Source organism: Ambystoma mexicanum, chromosome 5p, assembly GCF_040938575.1.
Source record: "Ambystoma mexicanum isolate Mex_15411 chromosome 5p, UKY_AmexF1_1, whole genome shotgun sequence".
Lineage (NCBI taxonomy): Eukaryota > Metazoa > Chordata > Amphibia > Caudata > Ambystomatidae > Ambystoma > Ambystoma mexicanum.
The window spans coordinates 933803430-933823912 of record NC_090930.1 but is presented as its reverse complement, the minus strand read 5'-3'; the positions used below and the strand labels follow the sequence as shown (position 1 = coordinate 933823912).

Genomic DNA, 20483 nt, shown 5'->3' with positions numbered 1-20483 from the left:
GTGAACCGACAAAATAATGTTTACAGTCTAGAGCAGTGGTATTCAAACCTTTTTATGCTGAGCCCCCACCGGATTAAAAATATTGTTTCCGGCCCCCCGTTGAGTAAAAATATTGTTGGTGAGTCCCCCCAGATGCCAGATCTGCTTATATTTTCTATTGAAAGCAGCCACTGCACTCCTTTTTGTAAAAGCCTCACTCCACTTTGGCCATCCATCGGGACCCCCTAGAGGATCAGTCCCACATTTTGAAGACCACTGGTCTAGAGGCATTTGTCTTTAGTTAGGTTGGAGGTAGATTACCACTGCTGTCAGTTACCATTTGCCATCAGCAGCATCATTGCCACTGCTTCTGGAATAAGGCAGTAAATCATGCGGCTCCCCTTAATTCCAATAGCAGGTCTAGAGACTTATCATGGCAATTTTTAAACTTAAGAGGGATACGCAGAGCACAGCTATGCGTCTACCGCCACATGTTAGCCGCATACAACGATGTGACATGCACAGATCCTGCCGTCCGTAAAGCCATGCCTCTGCACCACACACGTGGCCACCATAGAGCGGACAATAAAGAGACTGTTGCAGAAGAGAACCCGGAGTGCCCAAAAAAGGTTTGAAAAAGAAGAAAAAGAAGGCTCCAGTGACCCTGCGATGGAACCAGTCACCACATCATAGATTAGAATGTTCACTGGGCAGGAGAACCCAAGAACATCAGGGGTCAGCCATGCCTGGGATATATCCAGAGACTGGAGACTTTGATTAGGTGTTGCTGGGCCAGATAGATTTTTTAACTAATTAAGAACAGTTTCTGTTCTACAAGGTTCCTATAAGTTGAAAATTTGCAAGAAGAAGGACAATACATGTTAAAGTGGATATGCTTGTTTCCATTAAACAAGATATTCAGTAGGGGGACAGGACATCATCTGTTCCAGCTCTTTAAGGTGGTACTTTGATTACTAGATCAATTGAGGATGATGTGTTGTTGGCATTTACTAAAGACCGCCTCCAGGTACCACTTAGAAGGCTTGACGAGTTTCAAGTAAAGCATGATTTTCACCAAAACCAGCGTGATTGTTGCATCTTACTCAACCTCTGCCCTAAGATTAAGGGCGATGGGCTCGAGTTTGTCACCTTCATCAAATGCTTGGGCTTCAGGATTTCACACCTAAACGGCACCTGTAGGCTTTTAGGGCAGCCTTGCATTTGTCGCAATCTGGCAGGGGGTGGCCTGCATTGGCAACTGGTATGATGGGATGGCCTCCATTGAGCAGAGTGCGGGAAATGGTCTGACACTAGGGTGTTTAAACACAGGAGAATGTTTCCCTTTACCAACTTTGAGTGTCCCCATTACCATGTCATGCGACTCTGTCTTACGTGAAGTTGGTGTTACCCACATTGGTAATCTTATTGCATAGGCCACCTTTTACTATCAGATGCGCCTATGGACCAGCAATCAAATTCCATTTACTAGTGGGCAACTTGCCCACTGTCCTTGCACATGATCGAAAAAGTGACTTTGGTACGTAAACATGGACTTAAACTGAATTGGACTAGGATCCTTTTGGTACAACCCCTCAGCCTTGACATGTGATGGCATGCCTGTGGGAAACGATGCCTTTTTCCTGACACATTTGCATCATGCATGACTCCCCAGGAAAGACAACATTGACTGGGATGTGGGTTATCAAAGCTGTAAGGCGACATTAGTCTTAGTAGTTGCGTACCTCATGCATGAGGGCTGTACTTTCCTTCCCAAAATACAAAATATGACTACATGTCCTCCCATTGTACCAGCTAACAAGTACATGGTAGGAGAGAGCGGGAACCTGTGTGTATGATGGGTTGTCCCTAGAAACTAGTGAATACTGTATCTTATTCTGTCACTGTTATAGGGCAACCAGGAAGCAATGGCTGCAACCAGTTGTGGCCAAAGACGACATGCTTGAGTAGCGCATGGCTTTTGTATTCGTGATCCAAACTCATAGCGCTGATGACCTATCTAGATTCCCATGTCAGCATTAAAGGCATGGGCTGGATGGTGTACCTCCGTGGACAGGGAAGATAATGGAACTTGTGCAGCTCTGATGGCCCCTGTGCTCTTTTTATGATGGTTTTATATTTTTATTAGGGTTTTATCATGTTGCCATCCCATGAAGCTCACGGAGGGTGGGGGCTATTATTGCTATTAGCACCCAGGGTTTTCAACACGGGGTGCCGATAGCAAGCTATTTGTTTGAATGAACGAGTTGCGAGTGCCCCGACCCGTTCAGTCAAACAAATAATAACCTAAGGTGGCCGTCATGGAAATAGAAGGCGGGCTCCATGCAGCGCCCCTCTTCAATTTCTATGTTGAGGAGCAGCATCACCAGTGATGCTGCTGTATAAGAAATCAGGTACATGGGGGAGGAGAAGGCTGGGCCGAGGTGGTGACCGGAGAGAACGGGAGGTGGTGGAAGATGGCGGGGTAGGTGCCATCAGCTCTCAGCTCACTTGGAACGCAGGCTTGGATCATAGGTTGAAGCCCACATTCCGAGCAAAGCTGATTGGCTGTGGTGCACGCCCGGGTTGCAAATATGCTTTATGGACTTTTGTTTAGTTGATGTTATGTGGACATGTCCTAATAAACAGATTAGTTTGGACCATCATTGACAGTTTCATTGTAAGCCTATGGGAGGCATGGGTCATGTGACGTGCCAAGACACCTGAGCAGTGATGGGCGCGAGAAGAGTGAATACATATGACAGACAGGGTGAGAATCAGAATATAGGCAAAGGGATGACCTGAAGATATGATATGATATTGCATTTATAACGCGCCTATTCACAAGTGTTTCAAGGCGCGATACACGTGACAACAAGAAACTAATTAAAGATCACTGGAGCCATCACACCTTGGGAGTTATAAGCTCGAAGAATATCTTGAGTGAAACTGGGTCTCACTGATTGAGACACTCTATATGATCAGTTAAAACATTTGTCTCATCATGACCATGCTCTGATTACAACAGGCATGGCCATGGTGTCGGCAGACCCTCACTGTGGTAATAGGTGCAGTGCAAATGACCATTACAATTATATGAACATTAATACATGAGTGCCTGGAGACCATGAAAAATGGCAGAAGTGTGTGGTACAAGTCCCAATAGCATAACATAGCATAACATTAGTGCAAAAATTACATATGGTGCAAGGAATAACTTGGACTCACTTCAAACTGTTTAAAATACACACATTTACCTGGCATAGTAGTCATCGGGTGGAATAATTTCCTGAAAGAACTGCAACTGGTACAAATATAGTCCAATCAAGTGCCCTGCACTGAATATGGCCATTAATACACATAGACAGCTGAATATCAGCGGATCAAATACTCGGCAGCAGGACCACCATGTGCAGAGCCCCAAAAATACAAAGAAATACACCGCCGAGGTTAAAGATGGCAGCATCATACCTGCAGAAAAAGACATGACATTTCAGTGCAAATAGTACACTGCTACCATGTGATGGTTATTTTAAATGCCACCACATGACACCTGTTCAATTCAAACTGCATGATACATTCATTGCATTCAAGCTTTTCTAGCACCAAGAATGTTTAACATAAATCTGAAATCCTGCCCTTTCAGAGAACGACTTATTCATTTTGCAATTTCATTTCTAACAAGACAATCTCTCATGTCAGTGTGGCTAAATGGACAAACTTGTTTGTTGGAAATTAATGAATCAGCAATATTATCACCCTTTAAATTAGGTACACTGTAAACATAACCGTGGAAAAATGAAGAATACTGAAAATGAAGAGGTGAAAACATTTTTTACTGAAAATAACTGAGGTAAAAATGTAAAATCAGAAACAGCACAGCTTTGATATTTAATCAAACATAATTGTAAAAGAGATCAAAACAAAATGAAAACGACTCATTGCTGGGATCCGTGTAGCTCAGAGCCATTGAGGAGAGCAGCAGAGGGTTCAAATGGTTCGGGATTGTGGTATATCCCCATTTGTAGAATACACATTCAAGGGGCGCTGTTGCGCGATATCCACAATGGCGGCTCTCTGTTAGAGCTCTGTTGACCTGGTGCCAGAGACGGGCGCAAAGCTCCTTCCTAACCGATTTACTGCCCCTAATAACACTGTATGTGATCCTTGATCCTATGGGCAATGTCTTGAGCCCAAAAGCAGACAGCCGTGAGTCCCCCTGAGTGTGGTGTGGAGTGGAGCATCGCTGGCGGCCGCATGACAGGCAGGGTGCAGGAGTCGCTGTACCGCGCTCCTCCTCACTCCTAACCTTGGCCCCCTGAGTTCCTGAGGCCAGAGAGAGTAAGGCACTGTGCTCATGCAGTAACAGGCTTGCCCTGAACACCCCGTGACAGTCCTTTAGTCATCTGGGCTGGTGCGCCTGTGCTGTCTAGGCCTGTGGTGCGACAGCCCGTGAGGCGCTGAGAGATGAAGGGGCCTGGCAGTCTTGATCGATTGGGACAGTGAATCCCAGCAGTCCCTGGACTATGGCTGCGGGAGTTGGCCTACAACTTTGCAAGTGGCAGCACAGCGGTGACATTTTCTGCTGGCCTTGGGCCGTGGGCCACACAGGCTACCACTTCCCTGGCATGTGTACCCTAGAAAGCTGCATGGTCACTGCAATCCCCACAGCGAGGCCCCCATATTCTCTACAGAGCACCCCACCACGCAGTCAGCCCTGCTGTGGCCCAGACTATTGAGGGCTCATTTGAAAGGACGGCTCAGTGCAACCGCATTGCAGCATTGCGACACAAACATTGGACTGTTTCTGTGCATGCAGTCCCACTATGCCATCATCATCTGGGTTGACTGGCTCTGGTGCCCCGTGGACATGTGGTGAGTCCACTGTAAGACTATTTTGTTTGTCTAGTGCCACCCTGCCTGCGCTCATCATCGTGATTTGGCCCATTCACCTTCAACATACATAGCTACACCCTGCCGGAATGACGAAAGCGGGCATGAGAAAGCAAAGCACCATGTATTCCTATGCCAAAACTTCCCCAAAGCACTAGGATACTGGGACGGTGGCAGAGACAATGGAAACAGCCACTGCGACCGCAGAGCTCACTGAAACCCAGCGCATGATGGTTTGCTTGCAGGAGGGGTTCTCGCCAGTGCACACAAGATAGACGACATCACAAGCACTGTGGGCTCTATCAAGACATGGCTACAAAAAACAGATCAGAGACTGACGGAGCCTGAGGAGAGGGTGAACACTGTGGAAGATGATGCATCCACTCTCAAGTCCAAGGTGGCAGCGCTCACTAAATAGGTGCAGGCGGTTGCTAAGAAAAACAACAAACTTGAGTCGCGTTCTCACAGCAATAACATCCAAATTATAGGGGTGCCGGAGAGCAACACTGAAACATCATTGAAAGCATTCATTGAGAGCACTCTCCTCCCGTTGCAGGATAACCCCAAGCTTTCGCCCCAGTTTGCGGAGGAGCATGCTCACAGATCCAGGTGCCCCACCACATCCAATAATTGATTGCATCCTTAGTAACCGCAATTTGGATTCCATCCTTCGTGCTGCCCATGAACAGAGTGACCTAATGTTGGGGTCCAGCAAGGTGCACATATATCCCGATTTTTCCTTAGCCAAACAGCAAGAGCAGAAGACAGTTATAGTGGTGAAAAAGCGGCTGCGTGAAGGGGTACACAAGTATGTGAAGCTGTATCCTGCTAAGGTGTGGATTGAATGGAAATCCAAGACATACTTTTTCACACCGACGGGAGAAGCAATTGTATTTTTGGTTGAGAACCTTCCCACATCGTGAACGCATGGTGCACAGAACTGAGCCTGGAGTGTGGTTTGAGTGTTTATTTTGCACTGGAATTTCTGGGTTCTCCACCTGACTGCCGTATGGCATCCTGATCTTATGCTGTGACAATGCCTGACGTGAGCGTCAGAGAATACTGTAAAGAGACTGGTGCCTCACTGGTACAAGTTGCAATAGGAAGTTTGTGAATGCTTGATTTCCATGTTACTAAGCCCCTTATTCAGCCTGGGAAAGTTCCCATGCATTAGTCTCCCCATGCAGTTGGGAATTTTTTGGGGGGTTTTCATTGCCCATGTTTTGAGGGGGATGTGAGTGGTGGTGGAAGGGGGCATTTGGGGTTTCAAAAAGAACTTGGCACACAAATTGTGGACATATACGAGGGTGGTAGGCCCCATGAGGGCATCAGAGGAGGGAATATTGATAACATGGCTCTACAGTTGATGAGATGGGGGAGGTGACCGGTCTGAGCTGGAACATAAGGGCCTTAATTAACTCAGTCAAGAGGCAAAAGCTACTGCTGCACATAGGCATAGAAACAAACTGTTGCACTTGCCAGAGACGCATGGCCTTGCGGCAGGTTGTGAACGATTTGCCAGAAGCTGGGTTAAGAATAGATATTATGCTTCATATTCCATGCAGTCCAGGGGGGGCGTTCCATGTGTTAATATCCCTGCACAAATATTGCGATACAAAAATATTGCCATATTTTTGCATTGATTTTGAGCCATGGACCCGAAGGGGGACACCTCTGCAACCCTCGCATTATTTTTAAATGTGCAGGAGACACACCCGCAACCCCTGCTCCCACAAATGATCCCCAGCAGAAATATTTCCTATGGCGAGACAAACGACCATATGTACGGCAATATTTTTGGTGGGGATACTATGTAGGGATACCCAGAGGGGTTATGGTTATAGTGCATAAACCACTGTCATTCCAGCACAAGAAAGTCATGGTTGACCCGTTGGGGAGATATGTGCTAGTCTATGGGTCATTTGCTTGAAGGGAAATACTGTCTTGAGCGTTTATGGCCCCAATGTGGATGTCCCCCAACTTTATACTGACATTGTTGACATGTTAGCCCTCTACCCCTTAATACCCATCCTCTGGGGCGGTGACTTCAACACTATCCCTGGCCTTCAATTAGGCAGATCCACTCATTCTCATCATCCTCTCATTAGGGCAGCATGTGTCATCAGTGAGGGGATGACGACCCTAGGGCTGGTAGATGCTTGGAGGGCAATGCATGTGGAGGATCAGGGATACTCATTGTACTCCTCTGTCCATGACTCTTTCTCCTGCATAGATATGTGGCTGGTTTCGGATGTGTTACTTGGGAGGGTTTCTGAGACATGTATGTTTCCCAGATCCTACTATGATCACTACCCTGTCCGCATCTCCTTGACACTGAGTAGTCTCAGCAAGCCCCAACATGACTACTGCTTTAAATCACAAGCCCTGGCCAATGTGGCATTTGTGAATGATCGTGTGAAGCTATACTTTGAAACAAATACTGGCTAAGTGACATCGTCGCAAACACTTTGGGAGGCCTTCTATGTGTACATAAGGGGGATAGCTATTGCCAATGAATCCAGTGGACTTAAAGTAATTAGGCGAGATATAGCGAGAAACCAAGGGCATATCAGTTAATTAGAGCTGCAAAACGCGTCAATGCCACTGACTACCAGACTTGCACAAGTGAAGGAAGCAGTGGTCAACGGAGAGCGGGGGCTCAAATTCCTTGATGCTCTAGTAGCTGCCAGGTGCTATGGAGAGGGGGGAAGGCTGGGCCGACTGCTGGCTCGTATGGTGCAGCGCGAGGGTGGCAGTGGGTGCATTCCACTTATTGAAGATGACACAGGTATGCCAGTACATACATACACATTGAACAATCAACAAAGTATTTGCAAAGTTGTATTCTGAACTTTATGTCAATAAAGATACTCGCTCCCCAGAGAACATAGACAAGTTCCTAGCAGACCTACTGATCTCACAAGTGTCGCAAGATGCTAGTGCCCACCTAGACCTGCCGATCTCCCCTGCTGAAATGACCTGTTGTTGACGGACTGCAGATAGGAAAGGCAACCAGCAGAGATGGCTTTATGGATGAGTTTTATAAACACTATAAGTCCCTACTGGCACCCCATTTGCTTGCACTGTGGCAGGAGGACCTTGAGGCAGAGATGCTCCCTGAAACTACGAGGGAGGCAGTAATTACGCTGCTCCTGAAACCCAACACACCCACAGATTGCTGTGGCTCCTACAGGCCCCTTTCATTAATCAACACAGATGTTAACGTTTTTGAAAAATAATGGCCACTTGACTGTTGCCATGTATGCCACATGTAGTTTGCCTGGATGAAGCAGGGTTCATCCCTGGCTGGTGTGCGGTGCTAACCTACAGAGACTCTTCAATATAATGGCACAGATAGATCCCAGCGCGCAGGCATTAGCCGCTGAGCTAGACATTCAGAAAGCTCTTGATTCTGTCACCTGGCAGTTTATGTATGCTGTGTTAAAGAAATGTGGGTTTGGACCAGCATTCCTTTCCTACATACATCTCCTGTACACAAGGCCAGTTGCCGGAGTGAGTACCAATGAAACACTATCACGGAAACATGCGATAGATAGAGGCCCTTGGCAGGTATGCCCGATATCACTGTTGTAATTTGCGATTGCTATTGAGCCATTAGCAGATCTCATATGGCATAAACATAGGCACAGGGGAATTCGGTTGTCAGAGGACCCTGAAAGGATATCACTCTATGCTGATGAAACATTAGTGTACGTTAGAAATCCTCAGATCCGTCTTGCGCCCATTATGATCGATATCCTATAGAGTTCGAAGAGCTGTCGGGTTTGCAGGTGAATAGCTGCAAATCAGAGCTTCTCCACCTAGCAGACATCACTGAAGCACCCAGTGATTGGAAGGGGTTTACTTGCTCCTCGTCTGCCATTCGTTATCTGGGAATTGTCACTGGCAGGCATGGCACTTTGCTGTATGATTGTAACTATGGCACACGTATGATACAACTCGCCTGGGCACAATTGCCGATTATTATAGTTGGCAGGATTGCGCTGTTAAAAATGACAGTGCTCCCAAAGTGGCTGTACCTCTTCCTCAATATTCCACTGTGGTCTGGCTGGGCAGTCATTCTTCGAGGACTTGAAGGCGGAGGTCAGTAAATGTGTGTGGCACTTCGGAGTGGTACGATTGAAATGGGCAGCACTCACCCAACCAAATGAAAGGGGGGGATTCGTTGCCCCAGACTTCCATTTGTACTGGGTTGCAGGCACAGTTTGCAGCCACTTGGTTCACGAAAAGTCCAGCTCCCCCTCATGTTATACTGGAAAGGTACTCCGCATGAGACAGAAAGCCGAAGTTGCTGATCTTTCCCTCCCGCTTCGCAGATAATGGGAATTCGATCTGGCCAGCGTCACAGCACTGGCCTGGCGCAAAATATGTGCAAGACTGGGAGTGACTGCTCTGTATCACATGGACCTGGAACTGTGTGCCTTATTTATTTATTTATTTATTCAGATTTGCATAGCGCGCAACAGCTCGGGAGCATTGTGGCGCTTGTACAGTGAGGGGTGACAACTTAGTTACATAGATGGCATAACAGAGCTCCCTCCCCCAGGCAAATGCAGCGTCCCAACAAACTTGGACGCAGTTTGGGTTTAGCCCGATGGGTGCAATGCACTCAGATGGGAATTTGTTGCCCGCAAACGATATGCCTATGTTACAGCAAACTAAATCCTCCATCTGGTTGCAGTACACAGGCTTGCGCACAGCATGTAGAAAACAATGGAAGGGATTCCCGGTGGATCCTGAGAGTGATACGGTCCTGGGGTATATCTTGACAACGAGTGAGAGCCGAGGCCTTGTGTTGGCACTGTACCACCTAGTTCAAAACTGCATGGAGAAACCACACACCAAGGCTCGATCTAGATGGGCAGAGGATATGCAGCTGAACATCACGGACGAAGTGTGTTCGAACATGTTCATGCATACACGTAATGTGTCATATAATTTGAGATTCAAATTGATACAATTAAATGTATTGCACCACTACCACTATACACCGGCTACTTTACAGAAGTCCTTGAAGAAGGGGACGGGCAAATGCCCTATGTGTGGTATCGCAGATGGTGGGTATTTCCACAAGACATGCGACTGACGAGTTCTATTGCCCTTCTGGGCATATGTCTGCAAGCCATTGTTTGAGGCGACTGGTAGCAATATAGACCTCTCCCCTATGCAATGTCTATTCCATGTTTTGACCCGTGGTTGAAACCTAAGAGGAAATGTGTGGGTCTCTGCTTTCTGCTAGCCAAGCGCTGTATTCTGCTGCAATGGACGAGTGCAAGAATGCCCACTAAGGCTCACTGGCTTAGCTCGGAGGTCTGGGCTAATGACGTTGAGGAACAGTGTCCCTTATCCAGCTGGGCAGATCTCACCATAAGGACATATGGGGCCCGCTCAAAGCGTATCTCCGGCGAACGGCACCCTCACAGGATCCTCCTCCGGCTTCACAGTCAGACGGACTCCGAACTATAAAAGATTGGTGGCGGGACCACCAGCTAGCTTGGTGGTCCACAGAGTATGCTGGGTTGCGTCCCTCCTAGACCTGCCTCACCTGATTACACATGTATTTTGTGTTCGTTTTTTTCTTGCCCTCGATATGTTCAACGATTATTAATGTAATGTATGATGCCGCGTGTGTTAATAAAAAAAGTTTGAAAAAAAGAAAAAGACTATACTTTCAAAACTGGCAAAGGTTTAGTGCAAATAAGTTGGTGATGGGTTTGGCGGGCGTGATATGGGAGATTCCCGTGGTCTGCTAAATAAATAAGAAATCAAAAAAACATTATTAAAACAAATAAAGATAAGTGCAAAGTATTAGATCTTTAAGAAACAACGGAAAATAATACATTTAATTATGTTAACTTTCTTCATTCAAAATGTCTTTGACTAATTACGTTACTATCCCTGTACAATTAGTTATTATTTCTTCTTCATAGTTACAGCTTCATTTTCCGACTGGGATTTTATTCCCCGGATATTTTAATATAAATTAGATCCATTCACTAATAAGATACCTGAAACAGTTAATGGCACACAATTTCCTGCAGGTTGCTACAGTGGTATGTGTATAAGCATTGCATGGTCAGCGTATCATTTTTTGCCTGTGCCCACATAGTCCTCATAGTGGTGCATTCCTTCTATGATGACCTTTGCCATTGACTAGGATTCCCTGCAGCATCTCCATACTTGACGACACCCTGCCTTAGCAAAAGATGTAGGATGAGCTTCCGAGGTCAGCCTGAGTCAAAACAAGAAATGGCCCCAACCAACCAATAGATCAGAAGCCCTTCATTGAAATCATAATTTGTTGCTTTTCAAGACAAAAGAGAGAATCCAGAAATACATCATCAGGACCAATTTAGACTAACCTGGAGAGAGTTACTCCTGACTTACTCCCTTGGAGGAGAAATCCTGCTCTGTTGTTACCCCTGATCAGCAAAAGGAAACTGTCAGCGTCTCACCTTCATCTTATTTTAATGGCGGCAGAGAGGTTTAATCCTTCCATGAAGAAGCCGGCACAACCCACATGGATTAATTGCAGTGCCAGCCACCATGCAGGAACGTGCAACATGGCGGCCAGCATTACTGCTTCTTTTGTGGGAAAAAAGGCAGGAGATCCTGACAGCACCCAGACTACATCCAAGGAGAAGAGTGCAGGCGTGTAACCATGAGCACATGAGAGGCTTATTAAAAGTTAATGATAATGATGTGTTATTTATATAGCGCCTTAATCCAAAGCACTTTACAGAGCACATATTTACATACAATATCACCCAACCGAAATTGTTACTCATTTATCGACCTCGGAAGGATGAAAGGCTGAGTTGGCCTTGCCGGGATTCGAACCTGAGACCTGCAGATCATGCTCAGATCTCAGCAGCGAGCGCTCTACCCGCTGAGCTAAATAAAATGGAGGTAATAACGTTCACCTCAATTTTTCCAAGACTGCCAAACTACAAGTTAGACATTATTACCTCTGGCGGTATTACTGGATGGAAATACTGGCGATTTTCAAAGGTAAAGTACAGGAGATACCTCCAGCTTCAAGCTGGAGGTAACTCCTACACTTTACCTCTAATCATCATTGATTTTATCTTCTGGATAATACTGCCAGAGGTAATAAATTGTCGGTATTACCATCCAGTAATACCGCCAGAGGTTACACCGGCAAAAATCTGCATGAAATGGTGATTTACACCAGCAAACTGCCACTTGTAATCTGGAGGTTTATCACCTGACCGAGTGGCAGTATTGATGATTCCGTTTTCCGGCATTCGGGCGGATTCACAGCCGGAATACCTATCAAACTTGTAATGAGGCCCACAGTCCTTCCTGTGGGATATGAAATTCATTTAAAATGAGGGACTGGGTATCTAGCAGTAACCTATTTTAGGATCAGACCTACACTGTTTAATGCTATGTAGGGACATTATTTTGTTAAAATGTGTTGTAATCCATACGTTGTGATGCATAGTGGGTGTGTAATGTTGGGCAAAACCAGAGATAGCACAGGGGACACATTAGCTCATAGAACTGGCCCACATCTGCATGTCACAATGGCCATTCGGTATTTCCCTATAAGAAATCATATTTCCAATCACCAACCTGTTACACCAAGTAAAATTGTCACTACAACTTTTCCAGCGGTGGTTATAATATTGCCAATTAGTTCTTTGAGTTTGGAAGCTATAAAAGCGATCCTACGAAGTAGTTTTAGTTTTGTGCTCTCTTCATTCTCTTCTTCATCTTCATCTCCAGCATCCAGATCTTCTTCAAACATCATCACTTCATCCATCTCCATCTTTTCTGCCACTGCCTGAAAACAGACAAAGGAAACTCTCAAACACCCATCAAGAGACCAACAGATATTTTAACAAATACTGTTTATGGTAAAACAAAGCAAATGTAAATGTTCAGTACGCCTGTAAATGAATTGTTGTGGAAGATACTTTATTTTATACATGACATACCGTGCATAGATGATGCTGTTTTATTGACATTAGGAGGGTTTCTTCAAAGGAAGGTGTGGTATGAAACTGTATATAACTCAAGCTTTACAAACCCCACCTAAACCCCTTACTGGGTGTTATAGGCCCTGAAGACTGACTTAAAGGCCTGAGTGCAGCAATGGCGTTTAACAAGGTGTACAGGCCCATAACGCCCGGTAAAGCCAGAGGGCAGTGCCTCTAAAGCTATTTTAACCCACATTGCTCTTACACGTGAAAGGGAAAATGTCAAAAGGGAATAAAGGGTGGACGCAAGTTATGCCTCTAACAGCTTCATGATCGGAAGGTTAGCATTCTCTATTTCCTGTCAGTAATGGCTGCTCTGCATTGAGGTGCCGATTCATGGAATTTTTGCGTAGAAAATAGGCTACTTGTGCCCAATCTGCGCGCTCAACTCTGTCGATTCATGGATTCGAATATGAGGACTATTCCTGGACTTGCGTGGATTTTGCGCTGGCTGGCATGCCATTGTGAGCCATCAAGGGCATTGCACAAGACTCAGAGCCGTGGGTGGGCGTGGCCTTCCCAGAGGGCTGGCAAGGGGGCTGAACACCAGAAATGGGGACTAACTTTCAAAGAAGTGGGAGTTCCGAGGGACAGCCTGCAGGCAGTCCCTCGCACGCCCTCTATTGCGCGACAATAGACATATTCATGGAATCGATCACGCAACATCTCGGCTGGGAAATGCCCACGCAAGTCCTTCACAGTATCCGCCACCGGAAGGCTGGCATAAGTACACTTGTGCGTAGGATTTCCAGCGTGCAGCTGGGATTTCATGTCATATTTTGGGGTACGTGTACTCAATCGGGGTTCTAATATAAAGTAGGGGTGTGCGTACACTGTGTTGCAGGTTGCAGGAACATTTTACGTGGGTTTGTACACACTTTTCCCACATTTTTTGCTCATTTACAGTTTTTCATTTGGATGTTGTCGGGGTGCCGGATAATGTTACAGGGGACCCCACTTATGCTCCGAGGTCTGCTCACGGGAGACCCCACTCACTGTTTGAAGGATGCATGTATTGGGGGACCGTGCAAAGGTATCTGATCTGGCAGTTTCCTCCTTTGCGTGTGGGCGTGTCAGGGCCATCCCAACCGGGACTTGCAAATACGGTTACTTTGCTCGAACAATTCCATGAATGCGAGTTGGGCGCAGATTTTCTTAATCGTGAAGGCTCGCAGAGTGGCCTTTTTTGGCGTGCAACCATTGCACGATTTCTGCACGTAATTCTATGAATCGGCCTCTGAGTATGAGCATTAACATATGCAGGCAAGGACATGTTGTTACATTTTAAATCTGCCTGTGCTGTTGTGAAAAATTGACTGCAGGTGTGTAGGTAGGGTCTGTTGACAGTAAATACATCTGCTTGGGTGGTCGGTGGAATTGGCTGTGGATGCACTCCATGCTGCTGGTAGTCTTGGAATGTGGCATTCAGAACAATATGTTGGCTCTACCAGTTCTCAGAGTCCAAAAGAGTGTCCAGTGGGAATGCCAAACTATAATTTCAAGGATTATAATTAAGGTTCATAGGTCTAGCAGAGGGCTGTATCAGGGGTTATAGGCCCTGAATACCAAGTTAAAGGCCCAAGTGTAGGGAAGGTGCCTACCGAGTGATGAGGGCCCATAACTCTCGGTACCGCTCGAGGGCAACTTCTATAAAGCTTTTATACCCTAAGTTTGGTGTTCGAGAAAAAAAGAGGGAAATCAGGCTAGGGGATGAACATCTTTGACTTGGGGTTCAGGGAATTAGCTGAAGTACGTCCAGTTGATGACATGAGGAAGCCAAGTGAGGAAGAAGAAGGGCTACATTATAAGGGCGGGCTGCATCTGCCAGGAGCAGCCAGGCAAATCTCGGAATGGTGTCAGGAAGTGGAGTCAAGGCACCGAGTTGTGTCTGTCAGCAGAGGTCTGGAGTGGAGGTAAAGAAGGTTGTTGGGCCGTGACGTCCCAGATTGCGTCTGCCAGGAGCAGCTCAGCTGAAGATGGCAGCAAGGCCTGTCATCAAGGAAGTCCCTAGCAGCATCTGCCATGCACGATCAGGTTGAAAATGGGGGACGCATCAGTGGCAGGGCTCACATTGGTGCTCACAGGAAGACAATGAACCCCCACACTGAGACCTCTCACTGCCATACAGAGAACATTAAGGGAGCATGGCCCTCAGTGAATATCCAGTCTCTACTGGTGAGAATAGCTCGGGGATTAGTCAGTGGCCACAATCCATCAACCCTCAGAGAGATATAACGCAAGCTATTCCCCATATTTCCAGCAATTCATCTTCTAATTAAGCTTTATATGTATCGTTTGAGGTCCATCTGGGACTTTAAGGGCCAGGAAGACCAAGTTGAAGGCCCAAGTGCATTGATGGCATTTAACAAGCCTTATAGACCCAAAACACCTGGTATGGCCTGAGGGTGGAGTCTAAAAAACGATTATAACTTTTGGTGCTCTTTAAAGTATAAAAGTTGTATAATGTATAAGTACCACAGGCAATTTCCTTAAAACGTCAGGGTGGATTTAGCACCTTAATCTGCCTGCGCAGCTGCACTGAGTGGGCTGTGGTTAAGAGCCATGCTGCAGGTAGCATTGCCTTGCACTGCTCTGAGCAATCTGTGGGGTATACAACCCATTAAACAGGCTATACTGGTCCCAATAGCTGCCAGACTTGTCCAATGAGAATTACAATTTGAACATTCCAAGGTTTTTCTATTCATCAGAGGACTGTAGCAGGCACTATGGGCCCTGATGACCAAGTAAAAGGCCTGAGCACAGTAAGGAACTGTATTGAGGTATGTGAGACCTTAATGCCTCGTATAACCAGAGGGCAGGCTCTATAAAGCTATTAAACTAGTATTGCTCTTAATATTATATAACCATGCTTACTCATCATGTGACCCTTTAGATGTTTTAGAGTTCAGCTCCTTGGATTCGTTGCCAGCATGTCAACGGTGCAGGATCATCACTGGAGGGTCAAATAATAAGTAACCATGGTAACCAGTATATATAAGAACATAGAAGTTGATAGAAGACACATACGCCTGGGCCGTCACACCATGTAATCCCACACTGCTGGGAATGTTGGAATCAAAGTGTTTTGAACAAGGTAAGGATATACTGGTTCATATAACCCACAAGGCTAACACATCAGAATGGTCTTTGAGCATTGTAGGTGATAAAATAGTGAATATTGAGCATGCCAGCAATTTAGGCAAGAGGTAATGAAGTGACGTGGGTTAAAGTACTGGGTATTAAAGTATTAGAAGATTAAGGGGTTAACATAAGAAGTTCACAGTGAAAACTGAAAACCTTATTCCATTGAGTAGAGCCAAGGTGCCAGCTACAACAGCTATTATTTATTTATTTATTTTATTACACTTGTGAGGGGAGGTATGGACCTATCCACCAATGTGTGTTTAACCCCAATGTCTTAGATGCCCTGTAGACGTGTCTGTTAGTTTGCATGCATCAATGTGGAATTCCGATTTTTCGTAAAGATGAATATGTAAGACTTTTTAACTAATTACACAGATGTATTTATTTATTTATTTATTTACTGTTTGCTTGTTAGGCGCCTATACAGGAAATACATTCTGTTTCAAAGATCATACCTTGTTACACAATAATCAAAGCTTGCCATTGCAGTAAGTTGCACAGAACATTCAGCGACCCTAATTGCTTTTATCATGAGCTTGATGTGCTTCGAGGTATTTATGTGCTCACTGGTATGTGTCCAATGACAGTTATGTTGAATTTTGCAAATGCAAGCCAAGCTTCTGAAATCATTCTTTAAAATAATCTCTGCTCTGGGTGTTTTGACAAGAAGTTGGCGCGTCAAGTTCTTTTTTTCCCCATTTACTTCTTTGTGAAAACTGAGAAGAACATGAAGACACAGAGATAAGGTATTTGGCCCAAACAGGAGCATTAAAAAGGATTTTTGGAAACATGTGTAGTAAATCTTTTTCCATCAAATACAAGTACAATAAATATGTATGCATGGGTCACTGAGCAGCATCTTTGTTGTATGTGTATTTATTTATATAGCCCTTTATGCCAAAGCACTGTACAATAACTAAACAGTACAATAACAAGGAATACACTGCAGGCAGTAGAGGACAGGGGGGAGAGACTCTAGTTAAGAGTGGAACACAATGAGAGCAGTAGAACAACAAATAGAGACAGGAAAGTGTTCCAGTGTTTAGGAGTAAGTAACACGGTGACGTGGGAACAGAGAAGAAACTATGATTGGGAGAGCAGGGATTGGGTGAACAGTAAAAAGAAGTCAGCAAGGAAAGATAAGGAGGAGCAAAACCACAAAGGCACTTAAAAACCATAGAATGCAAGTGTAATATAAATTGGATTCAAACGAGAGCTAGGATATAGTAACTACGGAGGTGGAAAGATAGAGGCACGAGGGGAATACTAAAGAGGATATGAAATCATAGCTGCCCTGCGGAGGTGCAAAGTGATTGGCAGAGAGGCCTCTGAACTAGGAAGAGCAGTAGAAGAGTTGGGAGGAGACAAAGGGAAAGATGAGAGTTTTAGCACAGTAAAACAAAGTATATAACAGATTTTATAAATATTGAAGCGATGAAAGCAGCACCTCTGATAAATATTGAAGATGTGAGAAGAGAAGGTAAGTGAAGAGTCAAAGAGGACACCAAGGTTGTGAGCAGTGTGGCAGAAGGGAAGAAGAAGAGGAGGAAAAGAAAGAGAGGGAGAGCAACGGGAGGAGGTGGTGAAATCGAAGAGGAGGGGAAAGAATAACTTCAGTCTTTGTGGTATTTCAGTGAAGACCAGTGAGGCAGAAGGGAAGAAGAAGAGGAGGAAAAGAAAGAGAGGGAGGGCCATGGGAGGAGGGAGTGAAAATCGAGGCGGAGGGGAAATAATACCTTTAGTCTTTGTGGTTTTTAAGTGAAGATGGCATTAATGCTTCCATATATTTAGCAATAGTAGCAGAGAAGGGGGACGTGCAGAGAGAAAACATGAAAGGGGGTTAAGGACAGAGCCTTGAACGTTGAATTGGAGAGGTAGGGAAGAGGAGCGTGAGCCAGCCCAGGAGACAATGGAGGTGACGTTGGATAAGTAGGAGGCGAAACAGTGAAGGCCAGTGTTAGAAAACCCCAGGGAGGAAAATAATGGAGGAGAGCAGGGAAATCAACAGCTGTCAAAGGCAGCAGGGAGCCATTAGAATTAGAATAGATGAATGCTTGCCAGGTGGGCTAATAATAGAGCATTTGTGGCATAGAATAGGGCAGTTACAGTTGAGTGCATGGGGCAGAAACTGGATTGGTGGAAGGGGGGAGAGTGTGTTGGTCAAGAAATTTGAAGACCTGAGTATAAACAACTCTCTCCAGAGGCTTAGATAGGAAAGGAAAAAAGGAAAAAAGGTCAATAATTAGATGGAAGAGAAGAATCAAGGGTGTTTCTTTAGAATATGAAGGACAGCAGCATGTTTGAAATCAGAGTGGAAGAAAGGGGAAGATGAACAGGAGTTAGCGGAAAGACCTTGGGAACTACTGACAAAGGTAGAGCGTCATCCGAGGAGGCAGTGGGATGTGCACTGGTAGGAAAGTGGGCGGTATCAGAATAAGTATGGAGGGTGAAGCAAGATAGGAATTGGGAACATGAAAGCGAGATGGGGTTGCAGGGTGGGAGTAATTGAGAAATGGGGGGAAGAGGTGTGTAGTTGAAGGACTTTAGTCAAGAAATAATTGGCAAGATCAGTGTAAGAAAGAGAGGAGAGTAGGGTGGGATTTGGGAAGGAAAGAGTGTAGATGGTCAACAAGTTGAACGAGATGGTGGGGTGAGGTGAATAGGATTGGATGAGATCAGAAAAATAGTGTTTCTTGCTAGAACAGAGATCAAAGCCATAGGAAGAGTGAAGAGAAGAGAATAGGAGAAGGTTAGCAATATAATGAGATTAACTCCTTCGGCTCTGAGCATGATAGAGAGAAGAACTTAAGGAACCGATCCAGGGAGTAAGCCAAGGTTGGCATGGTTTATGTGATAGGCAGAAGGGGTACGCTGAGTAAAAGGAGTCAAGAGTAGCAGTAATGTAGAATTGAGGATAGGTAGGGCATCATTGGGGGAAGGGAAGAAGAGGGCAAGGGAGAAAGTAGGGAAGAGTTAAGGGAAGAGATAAATTAAGGGATATCAAAGTACATTAGATTGCAACAGGTCTAGATTGGTGAGGAAGAAGAATGAGGAAAAGGAGAGAAGAGAGGAGGTGGAAAAAAGGGAAGGTGAGGAGAATATGATGAGAGTGATAAAAGGGGGAGGTGGAGACCAAGAAAGGAGATACAAAAGAAGAAAAACATTAGGTTGAGAGAGAGCCCTGCGCTATGGGGTGTAGTGGATGGGTATTGAAAAAGATTGTAAGATTGAAGAAAGCACAAGAAGAAAAAAGGACATTGGAGGGAGGGTATCCTGAAGAAGAGAGAGTCAAGGCCATCACACAGATAGGATAATACTCAAGTGGGGGTTAAAGATAATGAGACATGTGGGGGTGTAGAGAAGGAAGGGGGTAAAGGAGAAATGGAAGACAATTCCACTGCCAGTACTGGAGGGGCTTGGAGAATGAGATAAATGGGAGGAAGAAGAAAATAATGAGGTAAGGGTGACAGTGTCTGAGCAGGAAATCCAGTGAGGTGGAGAAAGTGGAGTCTGAGACAGAAAATGCATCAAGGGGAGAGCGCCTTTGCTGTAGGCAGAGCGGGCATTATGCAGACCAATAGATAGAGGAAGAAAGGCAAGAGAGATTAGATATGATTGTTTGTGATACAAACACGGAGGACATTAGATGATAAGGTGGAGTTAGATATGGTGTGGGCACTGGCGTAACAGGGGCCCCCACAGCGTCCACGGTGCGGGGGGCCCCGCCAGCACATGTCCTGGGAGGGGCCCCAACTTGTAAAAAAAATATTTTTTGGGGGGGGGGGGGAATAATTCTTTTTGAATACCCTCTGCATTTATAAAGAAATAATTTCTGTAACAGAAATAATTTCTTTATGAAGTCAGAGTGACTTCAAAAGGAAACGATGGGCCTCATTATGGGTTTGGCGGCATCCGTGCCATTGCTACCAGCAGGTTGCCGCCAGACCCGTAATGATTTACTGACGCCTGACTTATCGATAACACCGGGGGCAACCCCGGCGGTCTGGGAAGTCAGGCGCCGGCAAATGGTAAGTCCCCATTTCCATAAAGTCCTATGGGACTCTATGGGAATGGGGACCATAGAAGCACCAGCACCGTTAATAACGGTGCCAGTGCTTCCATGAAACCTATGCGGGTGGGTACCGTTCTGCCTGGCAGGTCTGATCTGCCGCGCAGGACGGCAACCACCCGCAGAGCTGTAATATGCTGGCCCCGAAACAACAGTGCCGGTGAGCTTACCAGCACCTTTGTTTATAGTCCGGCATAGTTGTGATGAGGCCAGTGTTAGGGCTCCCCTCAACCCCATGATATGTGCGTGTGTGAGTGTATGTTGAAAGGGTTCACACTTAAATGTATAGGTGGCTGCCTGTGCGAGTGTATGGTGAAAGGGTGCACACTTTAATATACGGGTGGCTACCTGGGTGTGCCTGTATGGTGAAAGGG

At 45.7% G+C, this 20483-nt stretch overlaps 1 protein-coding gene across 8 annotated transcripts in view; it reads right to left on the bottom strand.

Moving 5' to 3' along the window:
* The window catches only part of PIEZO2 (piezo type mechanosensitive ion channel component 2), a 1512892-nt gene that overhangs the window by 644341 nt on the left and 848068 nt on the right, over positions 1 to 20483 (bottom strand). For all 8 annotated transcript variants that reach the window (XM_069613375.1, XM_069613368.1, XM_069613370.1 and 5 more), the window contains exons 6-7: positions 12490 to 12700; positions 3234 to 3447 (exon numbers count right to left, since the gene is read on the bottom strand). In XM_069613375.1, coding sequence (XP_069469476.1) covers positions 3234 to 3447; positions 12490 to 12700 — 425 coding nt within the window. The remainder of the gene's footprint in view (positions 1 to 3233; positions 3448 to 12489; positions 12701 to 20483) is intronic.